At 44.0% G+C, this 15,337-nt stretch overlaps 1 protein-coding gene across 1 annotated transcript; it reads left to right on the top strand.

Annotated features, from left to right (window-relative positions):
* Positions 1-2,199: 2,199 nt before the first annotated feature.
* On the top strand, positions 2,200-4,963 carry btbd17a (BTB (POZ) domain containing 17a). Its single transcript, XM_058621299.1, has 3 exons — positions 2,200-2,292; positions 3,193-3,499; positions 3,702-4,963. Exons 1-3 carry the CDS (start codon positions 2,229-2,231, stop codon positions 4,774-4,776), a joined length of 1,446 nt encoding a protein of 481 aa, XP_058477282.1. The 5' UTR covers positions 2,200-2,228; the 3' UTR covers positions 4,777-4,963.
* The last annotated feature ends 10,374 nt before the right edge of the window (positions 4,964-15,337 follow it).

Genomic DNA, 15,337 nt, shown 5'->3' with positions numbered 1-15,337 from the left:
ACGACAGCGGGACACACGGACACAGGGACACCGAGGTCAGCTGACAGTGTTACAGTAAACACAGTGGACGCAGGTGGACGTTGTGTTTATACGTGTGAAGTGGTTTGAGACGAGGAAGACAGAGGGACACGTTTGACACTGTGTACGTTAAAGGGATAATTCAGCCTTTTCTTCTGAAGTGTGTTTCACAGACGCTCAGTCTGAGTGAAAACATGGACAAAGACACTTTAAGTCCAACAGTTTAAAGTCTATGACGTCTTCAAGGACACGTTCACGTCTTTAAGGACACGTTCACGTCTTTATCTCACTGTTACACAGACTTTTCCAACAAGAAACTGAAGTCTGTAAAACACTCACTCTCTCACACCAAACCTCATAGAGAAAATCAGTGATTTTAGCTCACAGGGACACAGGAGCTGCTGGTCCTCTGCTGCCTCGTGTGGTCACTTTGTGTCACTGAGTTAAGTCTATGATAAATATTTTTAAAGCCCAATTCACTAAAATAAGACATTTAAACTTAGTGATGGAGGCAGCAGTGGATCAACAACTCCTGTGTGTGTGTGACGTTAAAATCACTGGTTTTCTCTATGAGGTTTGGTGTGTGAGAGTGAAGAAAAGATCAATGATTAAACATTAAAAAGTAAAAATACTTGTTGTTGTTTTCATCCACAAACAGACCAGAGCAGTGAAACAAACATGAATCTGCTGCAAAGGAAAATCACAGTGAGATTTATCCAAATATCAAATGGTAAAGCTTTACATAAATACAGATCATTTATACGTCAAACAGTGAATGAAAAATTGATATTAATGGAAAACTGATGGATATAAAATCGACTGAAACAATAATAACTTAACTAAGTGTAAATGTGTCGTTAATGGATCTTAAATGAGAAGCAGAATCACTAAAACTGCAAAATGACATTAATATTCTTTTATTTGCTCACATGAACTGGAAAACAGGAGGCAGTGACTGACTGTAGGGGGCGCTCTCTCGCTCTCTCTCAGACTTTAAAAGAGTGACTTTTAAGGAAACAGATTCATTAAATTAAGTTAAACTTAATTTTATCGTTTGAATAACTCTAAGTTAGGTTTGATTCATTTAAGTCATTTCAGTGCAATAACAGAGTGCATTCTGGGTCTTTTATTGATTTATTAAGATTTATTTCTCTTCACACTTCACATTAAATATAAAACCTTTCAGACTTTCAGAGACACGCAGCTGTTCTGCCCTCTTGTGGACAAAAACTGTAATTACAGCCACTTCTCTCATGAACATGAGACATTCTTTAATGTGAACTGCAGCGCCTCTGTGTGGACACTCTGTGTTACTGCACTGACTGATTGGTGCGTCAGTTGTTATTCTGTTTTCCATGTCTCTGAAACAAAAGTCTCCTGTAGATTATTTCACAACATCTATTTAAGAGAAAAACACTCTTTAATGACCAGTAACATTGAAAAAGTACAAATCTGTTTTGACAATTATTCTGAATTGAAATTCCAAAATGACCTTGTTTTGGGGACATGAGGACACAGTATTGATGGTTGAATGTTGTGTGCGCTGTGGCCCAGGGCTCTGAATAAATCACTCCCACATTAACCCAGTGACACACATAACTGTGAGTGATTTTAGACACTTTACAAAAACACACACACGCGCTCTAAATCTACGTCAGTGTGAGTCTACGACGTCTACGTCACATGTTCACGTCTTTATCTCACTGTGGGACAGACTTTGTGAACCACTCACTCTCCCACACCAAAGCCCAGAGAGAAAATCAGTGATTTCAACATCACAGCTCACAGGAGCTGTTGATCCACTGCTGCCTCCATCACTGAGTTCTGGTGTCTGATTTTAGTGAATTCGGCATTTGAATTATTTCATTTAGACTTAACTCAGTGACACAAAGTGACCACACGAGGCAGCAGAGGACCAGCAGCTCCTCTGTGATGTGATGTTAAAATCACTGGTTTTCTCTATGGGGTTTGGTGTGGGAGAGTGAGTGTCTCGTTGTCCTCACTCAGTTCATGTCTGTCACCCAAGGACAGTAGAGTCACGGTCACAGCGGTCGTCATGGAAACAACCCAGGCCTGCTTTCACCTCACATTCAATCAATGATTGTGTGTGTGTGTGTGTGTGTGTGTGTGTGTGACACTCACTCACTGTCCCACAGTCAGACGTCCATGTGTCCGTCAGGTCAGAGGCTGAACGTCCAGACAGAGTGAAGATGTTGAGAGCTGTGGTCGAGCTGCTGCTGCTGATGCTGCTGCTGATGCTGCAGGTGGAAACAGGTGCGTGTGAAACTGTTTTTATTTAAATGTTTCAATTAAATTTACTTTAGTTTTCTCGAGTTTTGGAGTTCACTCGTGTGAAAAGACTGCATGATAAAAAAAATATAAGAAGAGGAGAAGAGTATAGATTTATATTTTACAGTATGCAAGTGTGGAGTTAACATGACTGAAGTTTATATGTGAAATATGGCTTAAAAAACACTTTTTTTACATCAACAGATGTTTTTTTTTAAATAAATCAATCAAACATATTTACAGGACGATTCGATAAGTAATAAATAATGAAATAAGGTCAAATAAAATAAAATAAAATAAGGTAAGGTAAGGTAAAATAAAATAACCCTGTATTAAGTGGAAAACACTTGATGATAGTAAAACTTAAGTGAAGAAAAATAAATCAAACATAAGAATTTTTATATTTTAAATAAAAACTAGAAAGTTAAGATTAAAAAACTGTTTTTACAAGTGATTTAAAATACATTTAATATGTTTTTATATATCTGTCACGTTGTCAGTGTGTGTGTGTGTGTGTGTGTGTGTGTCCTTCATAATCCAGATTAAATCAATAACATAGATTTTGTGACACTGACCTACAAACCACGACACGTCCTGGTTTCACTGCGTCCTCTTTTAAACTTTCTTTTTCATCACGGAAACATTTTCACGTTTTATTTTACGACAAAATAATGAAAATGAGACTCCGTACGTTTAAAGTAACGATCGTGACCAAAGTTACCTCCAGTTCTCTTTGAAGGATTGAGGGTCCGACCCAACACAGACAGTAACATACACACCAATGATCAATGATGTAACTTCAGTGCTGCCCTCCAGTGGACGCACTTCTTAACAAACCACGGAGACAGGAGTTGGCGTTCACCTCCTCAGTCTGTTTGTGAGCAGGTTTGCTGATGCTGGATGGTGCTCAGGACGGAGCAGCAGGGGGCAGCAGCGGTGACGGCGACACCATCAGTCACCCCGTGGTCCTGGTGCAGCGCCTGGAGACGCTGCTGCTGCAGGGGAACGGCAGCGACGTGTCCCTGCGGGTGGAGACGCCAGCGGCCGACGAGGTGAAGACGATCCAGGCTCACGCTCTGGTTCTGGCACTGCACAGCGCCGTGTTCGAGGAGATGCTGCTGAGCCGCAACGGCAGCACGCTGGTCCTGAAGGAGGGCACTGACTGTGCCGCCGTGTTCAACAAGTTCATCAGGTGAGGTCAATCTTTGCATGAGAATAGATCGTGAGTGATGACGGAACACCGGTCCAAGCGAGCGCACTGAACGCACCATTTTACTCTGGTACCCCAAGGAAAGGGTGCCAAAGAGTTGGGGCTGGATATTTTGGTACTGTTCCTCATTGAATACCGTACTGAACCAAAACAATTGAAGTAAGCTTGTCCTCTCTCTGTGCAGGTATCTATATTGTGGAGAGATTTCTTTGCGTCTCGACCAGGCCACGCCCCTACACAAGCTCGCCTCTAAATACCAGGTGCTGAGTCTCCAGCAGGGCGTCACTCAGTACATGATACAGAACCTGGCACGGAACTCGCCATTGGGCCACGTGGCGGGCTGGTACGAGTACGCGCTGCAGGCCGCAGACGTGACTCTGAGGGACAGTTGTCTTCAGTACCTGGCGTGGAACCTGTCCTCGGTGCTGCAGAGCGGCGAGTGGTTGACCGTTAGCGGTCACCTGCTCATGTCGCTGCTGCATCGCTCCGACCTTGTCCTGCAGAGTGAGATGGAACTCTTAGCCGCTCTGGAGGCGTGGATCGTCCACAATAATCCGGACGAGTTGACTGCAGAGAACGCTCTGAGGGCCGTGCGCTACGCCATGATGCCTCCACGCGAGCTCTTCCACCTGCAGACCCAGTCCCCGGTCCTGGCTCGCTATCAGGAGTCAGTGCGCGACCTGCTCTACATGTCGTACCAGTTTCACTCCGCCTCGCCGCTGCACATGGCCAAGTACTTTGACGTGAACTGCAGCCTCTTTGTGCCCAGGAACTACCTGTCTGCGGCGTGGGGTTCCCCGTGGGCCATCAACAACCCGTCACGAGACGACCGCAGCACAAGCTTCCAGACGCAGCTGGGGCCCAGTGGTCACGATGCGGCCAAAAGGGTGACGTGGAACGCCCTGTTCTCGCCTCGCTGGTTACCCCTCAGCATGAGGCCGATGTATACGGAGACCAGCGCCATGCAGCCGGCGCGCGTGGAGGGAGGGCGTCCTCGCATCATCATCACCCCGGCCACATCCAGCACCGACTTCGCTGGGGTGAACTTCCAAAAGACGGTGCTCGTGATGGCGCGGCAGACGGGGACGCTGGTGGTCAAACATGTCTACAACTTCCACCAGAGCACCGAGGAGAATAGCGACTTCTTAGCCGAGGCCGACCTGTCCCGCCGCACGTCTGAGTACCTGACCGACAGCACCCTCTTCCTCCATATTGTGGTGAAGCCGGTCTATCAAAGCCTGATCCTCAGCAAGAACTGACCCCGGTCCATGGATGTTCCGATCGTTCATCTCTCTGGACGACAAAGTCTCCAGAACTCGATGAATGAAGATCGGGAAGTTGTTGAAAATCGTCCTCACTGTAAAATCACGTCTCTTGAAGGATCAGGCTGGTGAGGTCGTGTTTTAATACCCCGACGAAAATAGTCCCCGAAAACTGCAACATCCAATGATATTCATGAGCAACTGCAAAAACATCGGGTCAGTAAATATGGAAATTCTAGCAAAACCGGCCTGATCCTTAAAACCTTTTAGCGTTTATTTTTTTCTTATTTTGAAACGTTGGTGCTATTTGACCCTCTCACTGTTTGTGGGTCACAGTTTTTCAATCACAGCCAATTAAACAACGATTCTGTGACTTATTTCAGCAGATTTTAACGATTATAAATAAACATACTGTTAATTATTCATAAAGTTACAGTAGAAGTTAGAAAAACGTCGTCATTAGATCGTTAAATTAGATTCACATTGAACATCCTAATAAAGATTTTTACTGATATAATAAATAATAAACTCAACTTTTTCCAGATCTTCATTTTTTCTTTTCTTTTATTTATGCAACTTCATTTTAGTTGTTTTTCCTGAGATGGAAACAAATATGTGATAAAATACTGTTTAAAAATATTACATTAAAATTTTAATATTAAATCTAAATTAAAAATATTTCATTCAGACTTAACTCATTGACACAAAGTGTGTTTACTCACACTGTATGTTCTCCAGTTGACCAGCAGGTGGCAGCAGAGGCACATGTGTGCCTGGAGCTCAGCTGACCGTGGACAGCAGAGAGCTTCAGAGTCAGAAACCAAGTTTTAAGACATGACCTGCTGCTGATGTGACTGATGACGACATCTTCATCTTCACATCTTCACGTCTTTATCTCACTGTGAGACAGACTCTTCCAACAGGAAACTGAAGTCTGTAAACCACTCACTCTCCCACACCAAACCTCATAGAGAAAACCAGTGATTTTAGCTCGCGGGGACACAGGAGCTGCTGGTCCTCTGCTGCCTCGTGTGGTCACTTTGTGTCACTGAGTTAAGTCTATAATAAATATTTTTTATGCCGAATTCAATGAACTTAGTGATGGAGGCAGCAGTGGATCAACAACTCCTGTGTGTGCGATGTTAAAATCACTGATTTTCTCTATGAGGTTTGGTGTGTGAGAGTGAGTGGTTTATAAAGTGACACAAATGTTATAAGGAAAGTACAGAAAATTATAAAAGCCTGGATACTCACAGGTCACGACATGTAGGTGTACACAGTCAAGTGAGTGTAAGGTGAAAGGTCACAGAGGTCAGACGTGCAGGTGCTTCAGCGAGCAGCAGCAGCAGGAAGTGAAGGCCGTCAGAGAACCACAATCACGCAAACTGCGTGTGGTTTGCAGCTCCGCGCCAAGACCTCTCACTCCCTCTGTGGCCCAGACTTTCTCCCAGAGTTATCCAATCACACACACACACACACACACACACACGCACACACAGCTGACCGCACACAAATGGTTTGAATCAGAAGTCTGCATGACTGGGCTGTGGCTGCAGATGAAATCCTGAAGAGTGATAGTTTACTTAGCCTAAATACCCCCGATTAGACAAATTGAAACATTGTTGTTATGCGGTGGAAACTCGAGGACCCACTGGCCCCGGTCCGCTCACTCCGTTCCGGAAAAGGTTGAGCTCGCCCGACTTTCGTCATGCGAAAACCACAGAGTCTGACACGAGTGGAAAAAACAAAAACAAAAACAACAGAGAAGAATGATCTACAGCAGCAGAACGAGCCCGGACCCAAACAAAGACAGACGGACAGACACGTGCAAACCTGCGACGACAGACGCGTCCACCACAGACGCTCCGTGATTTCACTTTTTCCTCGCGCTCCTGAAACAACAACAATCGCTGTCGTTGTTCCACTTTAAGACTTCCACATCCAGTGGACTCGCAATGTCGACGCCAAGCCTGGATGAATGGGCATCAAACATCATCTGCTGTGGCGCCCCCTAGAGAGGGAGGAGCTGGAAGAAAATAATAATTATCCTGGTTATTTTTATTATTATTATAATAATTAATAATAACCAGATCGCGTTTCTGTCGCCCTCATTTTTTACTTTCACCACAACCGGCCCAGGCACATTTCTGTCAAAAAGTTTCTTTGTTTGATTCCATGTGTTTTTGTGTGCTTTTAATGTGAAATATTTGCAGGGTGCTTTTATTGTGAAATATATAATGAAAAGTGTGTCTAAAACTTAGCAGCAGTTCCTCGTTAAAACACGACGTTTGTTACATTCGACAGAAACACAGATTTAGAGAGCGTCGGAGACATGTGAATGTACTCCTGACCTGTAGGGGGAGCTACAGCTGTGACAATAAAGAGAGGATACGTAAGACACACACAGCGCTGTGTGTGTGTGAGATGCAGGTACTGTACCTTTAATCAAAGAAATCATTAATCAGACACGGCTGAAATGATTTCAAGCATGCACACACACACACGCACACACAGACACACACACACACACACACACACACACAGACACACACACAGACACACAGCAGCAGTCTGGTGTCAGCTCCTGCTTTAAAATATAAGTGATTCAGAGAGAGAACGAGACGATCGTAATCTGTGACAGCGTCACATGTCCTGTTACTGTAGGAACCACTTACAGTAATAATACAGTAATAATAATATCTCCACATACTCGTGTTATTATGTATTATACGATTATGGATCACGATATATTTAAGGGAGAGTTCAAGTTCTTATGGAGTGTGAGAAAATCACTGATTTTAGCTCGCAGGGACACAGGAGCTGCTGGTCCTCTGCTGCCTCGTGTGGTCACTTTGTATCACTGAGGTCCACAGTGTGACTCCGCCTCCTTCTGTGACCTCATGTGGAGAACAAAGAGGTAGAAAAAAGGAGTGAGTGAGTTTTTTTCTTGCATGTTCAGAAATGTAAATGTGAGGTCAACAACAGAGCAGCAGTGGACGGGTGTGGACGGGTGTTTCCACTGTGAGTCAGTGAAGGTAGCAGCAGGTCTGAGAGAGTGAAGGTTTCCGTGTGGACGCGTGTCTGTGAGCGCGGTGAGAAACCACAGGACCTGCGGAGACGCTGCTCCGTCTTCTCTTTGACGTCAGGAGGAGACGACGATCACCGGGGCGGATCAGTCAGCGCCGTCTCGTCTCATGATTACCGTCTCGTGTCCAACGCTCGCGTCTCGTGATACACTTGATGATGTGCTATCAAGTGTTTGTCTTTTATTGTGTCCACATGTTTCAGAGCAGGAAGAAAAAAACAGAAAAAAACAACGTTTCCGCTGCTTGGATCATAAAAATATTCCACTTTTAAAAGACAGACAACATTTGACTGATGCTGAAGGACATGAGAGATATGAGAGATATGAGAGATATGAGGGACATGAGAGCTATGAGGGACATGAGAGATATGAGGGACATGAGAAACATGAAGGACATGAGAAACATGAAGGACATGAGAGATATGAAAGAATGAGAGATATGAGAGACATGAGGGGCATGAGAGATATGAGAGACATGACATGAGAGACACAAGGGACATGAGAGACATGAAGGACAATGAGACACAAGGGACATGAGAAACATGAGGGACATGAGAGACATGAGAGATATAAAAGAATGAGAGATATGAGAGACATGAGGGGCATGAGAGATATGAGAGACATGACATGAGAGACACAAAGGACATGAGAGACATGAAGGATAGAAGATACATGAGGGACATGCGAGACATGAAGGACAATGAGACACAAGGGACATGAGAAACATGAGGGACATGAGAGACATGAAGGACAGGAGACACATGAGGGACATGAAGGACAATGAGAAACATGAAGGACATGAGAGACATAAAGGACATGAGAGATATGAGAGACATGAGAGATATGAGGGACATGAGAGATATGAGAGACATGACATGAAGGACATGCGAAACACAAGGGACAGGAAGGACATGAGAGACATGAAAGACACAAGGAACATGAGAGACATGAAGGACAGGAGAGACATGAAGGACAGAGACACATGAGGGACTTGAAGGACAATGAGACACAAGGGACATGAGAAACACGAGGGACATGAAAGACATGAAGGACAGGAGAGACATGAAGGACATGAGAGACATGGATTGATTTTATGATTTAGACAGACTGATCTATCAGCAGATTTTGGAACTTTAAGTAAAATTTGGAATTTTAAGTAAAATGTGGAATTTTAAGTAGTTTATTAAAGTAGAGTCAGACGTTAGAATTTTTGAGCCTTCCTTTAAGTGGAACTCGGATTTCAAACTCATAATCCCAGTCACACGACTACAAAATGGTTTGTTTCACGGTAAATCCGACGTAAACATAGTAACAAAGATAGTTCTATAAATAACAAAGTAAAGTACAGATACGTGAATGTTGTACTTTGTTACATTGCCTGATCCTGAAGACTGTCTTTCCTCTAACAGACAGTAGGGGGCAGTAGAGACATTTAAGCACCACAATGATTCTGAAGATGTTACATTTTGTAAACTGTTTTATTGCCCTGATTTCTAAAAATCCCCCGACCCACTGAGAGTGAACGCAGTGGAGCTGTGAAAGGCTTCGTTCATCTTCTGTGAATATTCTGATAAACATAAACCTCAACCATGTGACACCAACGTGTGATCAAAGAAAACAGGGAAATTATAATCTGAGCCACTGTCTGTCTCTGCTCACCACTGCTGCTGCACCGCGCGCTGCACGTGTCAAACCTGCAATAATCTGCAATAATCCCAGAGAAAATACATCAACTGTGACACGTGTCTTAAATTCTCCGCTTTAAAGATTTCAAAATCATTTATTTTGATTTACGTCCAAACTGATTCTGAGTATCTGTCATTTTTAAGATCAGTTTTAAGATTTAAGATCATTTTTAAGATCATGTCGATTTTTTAAGAAAATTTACCACTTAGTTTTCTGTCTTTTAGGTAAGATGATCTGACAGTTAGTCCAGTTTACTCTAGTTCGGTCTAGTCTAGTTTACTGTAGTTCAGTCTAGCTTAGTCCAGTTTAGTCTAGTTTAGTCTAGTCCAGTTTAGTCTACAGTAGTTTAGTCTATTTTAGTCCAGTTTAGTCTACAGTAGTTTAGTCCAGTTTAGTCTAGTCTAGTTTAGTCTACAGTAGTGTAGTCCAGTTAAGTCTACAGTAGTCTAGTCCAGTTTAGTCTAGTGTAGTTTAGTCTACAGTAGTCTAGTCCAGTTTAGTCTAGTCCAGTTCAGTGTAGTTTAGTCTACAGTAGTCTAGTCCAGTTTAGTCTAGTCTAGTCCAGTTTAGTCTAGTCTAGTCCAGTTTAGTCCAGTCTACTCTAGTCTAGTTTAGTTTAGTCCAGGACCTTTTCTTAAAGTGAAGACAGTTTTAGGAAGTGAGGACATTGTGAGGAAAAAAGATCGGGAAAAGAATCTGGACAATTGTCCTCTAGAGTGGGGGCGGGGCTTAAGCAGTCCACTGATGTCCAAAAATGTCTGTCCATCGTTTCTGCCTGTGACGACACTGCAGTCCTGACCTCATGCTTTCAGATTAGATTAGATTAGAGCAGATTAGAAACATTTCCTCGACAGTCTACTCACTCACAGCTGGAGCCGGAGACGTCCTTTGTCTCTGTGTGTGTCTCACTTGTGACTGAAGTGCTTCCAGGAGGACAACAGGAAGACAAAAGGACAACAAGAGGTCAGAATGCGATTAAAGGGCAGAAGCAGGTGTAGCACTGCGATGTTTGGTAAACAGTGAGATCCAATCTCTGGTCGTTCCGCTGTCTGTTTGAGGGTAAACATCTCCATGTGGCCGCGCCGGATTAAATCCAGCAGTGACGTTGTTTTTGCCCGAGGAGGACGAGGACGTCCACAATGAGAGCTCCCACTGGTGGCAGTGGAGCGTGGTGTCGTCCTCGCAGCTCCACAGAGACACGGATGGCAGACACACACATGCTGGCACATTTCAAAGCCATTACACTGCTTTTCCATCTGTGCTGCGACAGATTATCCAGCTCACTCAGCTGATTACGAGGCCTTGTTTAATGCACTTAACCCCGCGACTTAAGATAAGTCTGATTCCACTCCGAGTCCACTCTGAAGTGGAAAACTTCTCCTGACGGAAGGGACGGTGTTTCAGAGACGACCCAGTAAACACAGTCATGTCATGTGTGTTTCATTAAGGCTCGCTGCTTTTTCCTGGAGCCACTGAAGACGCCGGTGTCGTGTGAGTGGACGCCGGTCACCACCACGGCCCGGAGCCTTTTCCCACCCGTGAGTCTACTTTCACCTGGAAAAGAGCCGGAAAAGAAGGAAACATGGAAAAATCCTGCAATGGAAATAAAATATGTTCTCATGAAGTCATGTTTGGATTCAAGCTTTCATTTGATTTCTCTGCTGCACAAGATTCCACAGGTTACCTGCAGAGGCTCACCTGGAGGTAAGGAGGGAGGGAGTGAGGGAAGGAAGGAAGGGAGAGAGGGAAGGAAGGAAGGAAGGAATGAGGGAGGGAGGGAGGTATGTACAGTACAGAAGTTAGCTAAGAAGGTAGGACAGTAGGTAGGTAGGTAAGAAGGTAGAAACATAGGTAGGTAGGTAAGAAGGTAGAAATGTAGGTAGGTAGGTAAGAAGGTAGAAATGTAGGACAGTAGGTAGGTAGGTAAGAAGGTAGAAATGTAGGACAGTAGGTAGGTAGGTAAGAAGGTAGAAATGTAGGACAGTAGGTAGGTAGGTAAGAAGATAGAAACATAGGTAGGTAGGTAAGAAGGTAGAAACATAGGTAGGTAGGTAAGAAGGTAGAAATGTAGGTAGGTAGGTAAGAAGGTAGAAATGTAGGACAGTAGGTAGGTAAGAAGGTAGAAATGTAGGACAGTAGGTAGGTAGGTAAGAAGGTAGAAACATAGGTAGGTAGGTAAGAAGGTAGAAATGTAGGTAGGTAGGTAAGAAGGTAGAAATGTAGGACAGTAGGTAGGTAGGTAAGAAGGTAGAAACATAGGTAGGTAGGTAAGAAGGTAGAAATGTAGGTAGGTAGGTAAGAAGGTAGAAATGTAGGACAGTAGGTAGGTAGGTAAGAAGGTAGAAACATAGGTAGGTAGGTAAGAAGGTAGAAATGTAGGTAGGTAGGTAAGAAGGTAGAAACATAGGTAGGTAGGTAAGGTAGGTAAGAAGGTGGAAATGTAGGTAGGTAGGTAAGAAGGCTCCCAAACAAAGGTTTCCGGGAATGTACTGGAATTCTTCGACTCCTTTGCAAATCCTAGTAAGGAGTTAACCTGAGAGACAAAAAAAATGAGACACTGATGTTACTGTTTAAAAAAAAAAAGAAAAATTTCACTCTTTCTTCAGCTCATGTCAAACATGATGGAGCTGTTTTTCAAACATGACGGAGCAGTTTTTAAACATGACGGAGCAGTTTTTCAAACATGATTGAGTCATTTTTAAACATGACAGAGCCGTTTTTCAAACATGACAGAGCAGTTTTTAAACATGATGGAGCAGGTTTTTCAAACATAACGGAGCAGTTTTTAAACATGACAGAGCAGTTTTTAAACATGACAGAGCCGTTTTTAAACATGACGCAGCTGTTTTTCAAACATGACAGAGCCGTTTTTAAACATGACAGAGCCGTTTTTTAAACATGACGGAGCAGTTTTTAAACATGACACAGCAGTTTTTTAAACATGACGGAGCAGTTCTTTTAAACAAGACAGAGCAGATTGTAAACATGACGCAGCAGTTTTTAAACATGACAGAGCCGTTTTTCAAACATGACGCAGCTGTTTTTCAAACATGACGGAGCAGGTTTTTAAACATGACCGAGCTGTTTTTAAACACGACAGAGCCGTTTTTAAACATGAAGGAGCAGTTTTTAAACATTACGGAGCAGTTTTTAAACATGACACAGCAGTTTTTTAAACATGACGGAACAGTTTTTAACATGACCCAGTCGTTTTTAAACATGACCCAGTCGTTTTTAAACATGACCCAGTCGTTTTTAAACATGACGGAGCAGTTTTTAAACATGACGGAGCAGTTTTTAAACATGACACAGCAGTTTTTAAACATTACGGAGCAGTTTTTAAACATGACCCAGCCGTTTTTTAAACATGACGGAGCAGTTTTTTTAAACAAGACAGAGCAGATTTTAAACATGACGCAGCAGTTTTTTAAACATAACGCAGCAGTTGACGATGACAATGTGAACGGTGTTTGGATGAAGCAGCTTCACCTTCACAAACCTCATTAATAATTATCATGGTTGACATCAAACCTCGTTCTGTGGTGAAAAACCTGCTCTATTTTCAGTGAAGAGCAGCAGAACTCACTGACACACCTGTGGTTTCCTGTCCTCAAACTGCAAACTGTCACACAGGCAGAAGAACTCCTCATACAGATACTGATTAACCGTTGCTTCTGGACTGTGTTGCATCTTTGACGTCGGCTCTCAGTTTCTGTGAATGAATATGATCCAGTTCGATCCAGAACACTTTGATGGAGACTGTTTTCGTTTCTGAAACGCGTCTAATTGACGTGAAAGTTCCAACAACAGCTCGGTCTAATGAGAAAATGGTGTTTGCACGAGTTTGGTGCTCATGTGTTTGTCTTAATCACGTTAGAGCTGGACGCAGTTTGTAAATGTTATGTCTGAGCGGAGCTGCCAGAGAAGGTCTGGAGTCTCAGCCAGGTTCTCGTCATGTCCGACACAGGCGATGGGAAGTCGTAAAATAAGCAGAGAATATGATGCATTACACGGCGGAGAGGTTTGTAAACGATGAGGCGGCTCTGGATCTCGGTCAGAGAGAGAGAGAGAGAGAGAGAGAGAGAGAGAGAGAGAGAGAGAAGTCTGGCTCTGCCATGTTTCGTTATTCCACACATTTGGTCCTGATCTCACAGCTGTGCAGGTCATTAGTGAAACAGTTGCACGGGAACCACAGACTCTGCCAAACCCTCTGCTGTAACTCCACTGCAGAACATCCTGGGGTCACGGCCGGGCTCTGGGTCCACAAACACCGCAGGTCTGAGACCTGGACTCAGACTCCAACACCAGAGCTGCCGGGCGATGACAGATTGCAGACTCTGGACAGAATCAAGGCTGCCGGTTTCGTGACCCGAGGTCTGAACAGTAGGAAGTCAACAGCATGCAGTGGTACTCGCTCTGGCAGACGAGAGAGCTGAGGAGCGTGAGGCAGAGCTGGAGAAGAAACCTGGAGTCACGTCACAAATATGAGGATTGAACTGCTGCAAAGAAAAAGTCACACATCAAATCAACCTTCTCCACAGAAACAGAAGAAGCTACAGGGTCATAATGACCTTCATCAGGGTCACGATGACCTTCATCTTCATAACCAGACTCAATCATCATCATCCAAATCATCTTGAACCTTGATGAAGCTCACAACTCCTCATGATGACCTCAACAACTCGACATGAACTTCAAACTGTGATTAAGAACTTCAGCATCACACCTCTAAGTGTACAGCCTGCCCCAAATTATGAGCAGGAGAAAAAGTTGCTGACCTTAAATGAAGCTCACGACTCCTCACAACGACCTTGATGAAGGTCATGACTCCTCACGAAGACCTTGATGAAGGTCCTGACTCCTCACGAAGACCTTGATGAAGGTCCTGACTCCTCACGTCGACCATGATGAAGGTCATGACTCCTCACGAAGAGCTTGATGAAGGTTCTGACTCCTCACGAAGACCTTGATGAAGGTCCTGACTCCTCACGAAGACCTTGATGAAGGTCATGACTCCTCACGTCGACCTTGATGAAGGTCCTGACTCCTCACGTCGACCTTGATGAAGGTCATGACTCCTCACGAAGACCTTGATGAAGGTCCTGACTCCTCACGTCGACCTTGATGAAGGTCCTGACTCCTCACGTCGACCTTGATGAAGGTCATGACTCCTCACGTCGACCTTGATGAAGGTCATGACTCCTCACGAAGACCTTGATGAAGGTCCTGACTCCTCACGACGATCTTGATGAAGGTCATGACTCCTCACGACGACCTTGATGAAGGCCCTGACTCCTCATGACGACCTTGATGAAGGCCCTGACTCCTCACGACGACCTTGATGAAGGCCCTGACTCCTCATGAGGACATCGGTGGAGGCCACAACTTGACATAAACTTTATTTAAGAACTTCAGATTCTTCATGAGAAGAAGAAGTTGACCTTGCATGAAGCTCACAACTCATCACAGTGACCTTGACACTGAACAGCTGCTCAGGAGAAGATGATGGGAGTTTGAATTGTGTTAATGAAAACTTTGAACTATGGGGGGCAGCACTGCACTTCCTCAGTCTACATCCTGCCCGGAATTATCATTTGAAGAAGAAAAAGAAGCTCAGATGTATTTGCTCAGATATGAGAAAATGAGATCTCAAATAATAAAATAACATCATTTCTATCCCATAATTGTTTTCACATGCACTTCCAGGACTGCTGCTGTCTCGCTGTTACCAAAACAACGGTGCGATGAACAGTAGCCGTGCATCATCCCTACTGTTGTCACAACACC

Source organism: Solea solea, chromosome 21, assembly GCF_958295425.1.
Source record: "Solea solea chromosome 21, fSolSol10.1, whole genome shotgun sequence".
Classification (NCBI taxonomy): domain Eukaryota; kingdom Metazoa; phylum Chordata; class Actinopteri; order Pleuronectiformes; family Soleidae; genus Solea; species Solea solea.
The sequence above is the reverse complement of the archived record's forward strand: the minus strand, read 5'-3'. Positions and strand labels throughout refer to the sequence as shown.

Excerpts from the sequence above, each read along its gene's own strand:
- btbd17a (XM_058621299.1), top strand. The coding sequence starts at position 2,229 with ATGTTGAGAGCTGTGGTCGAGCTGCTGCTGCTGATGCTGCTGCTGATG. Across the intron at positions 2,293-3,192 it reads GATGCTGCAGGTGGAAACAG|GTTTGCTGATGCTGGATGGT; the intron begins GTGCGTGTGAAA and ends GTTTGTGAGCAG. Across the intron at positions 3,500-3,701 it reads GTGTTCAACAAGTTCATCAG|GTATCTATATTGTGGAGAGA; the intron begins GTGAGGTCAATC and ends CTCTCTGTGCAG.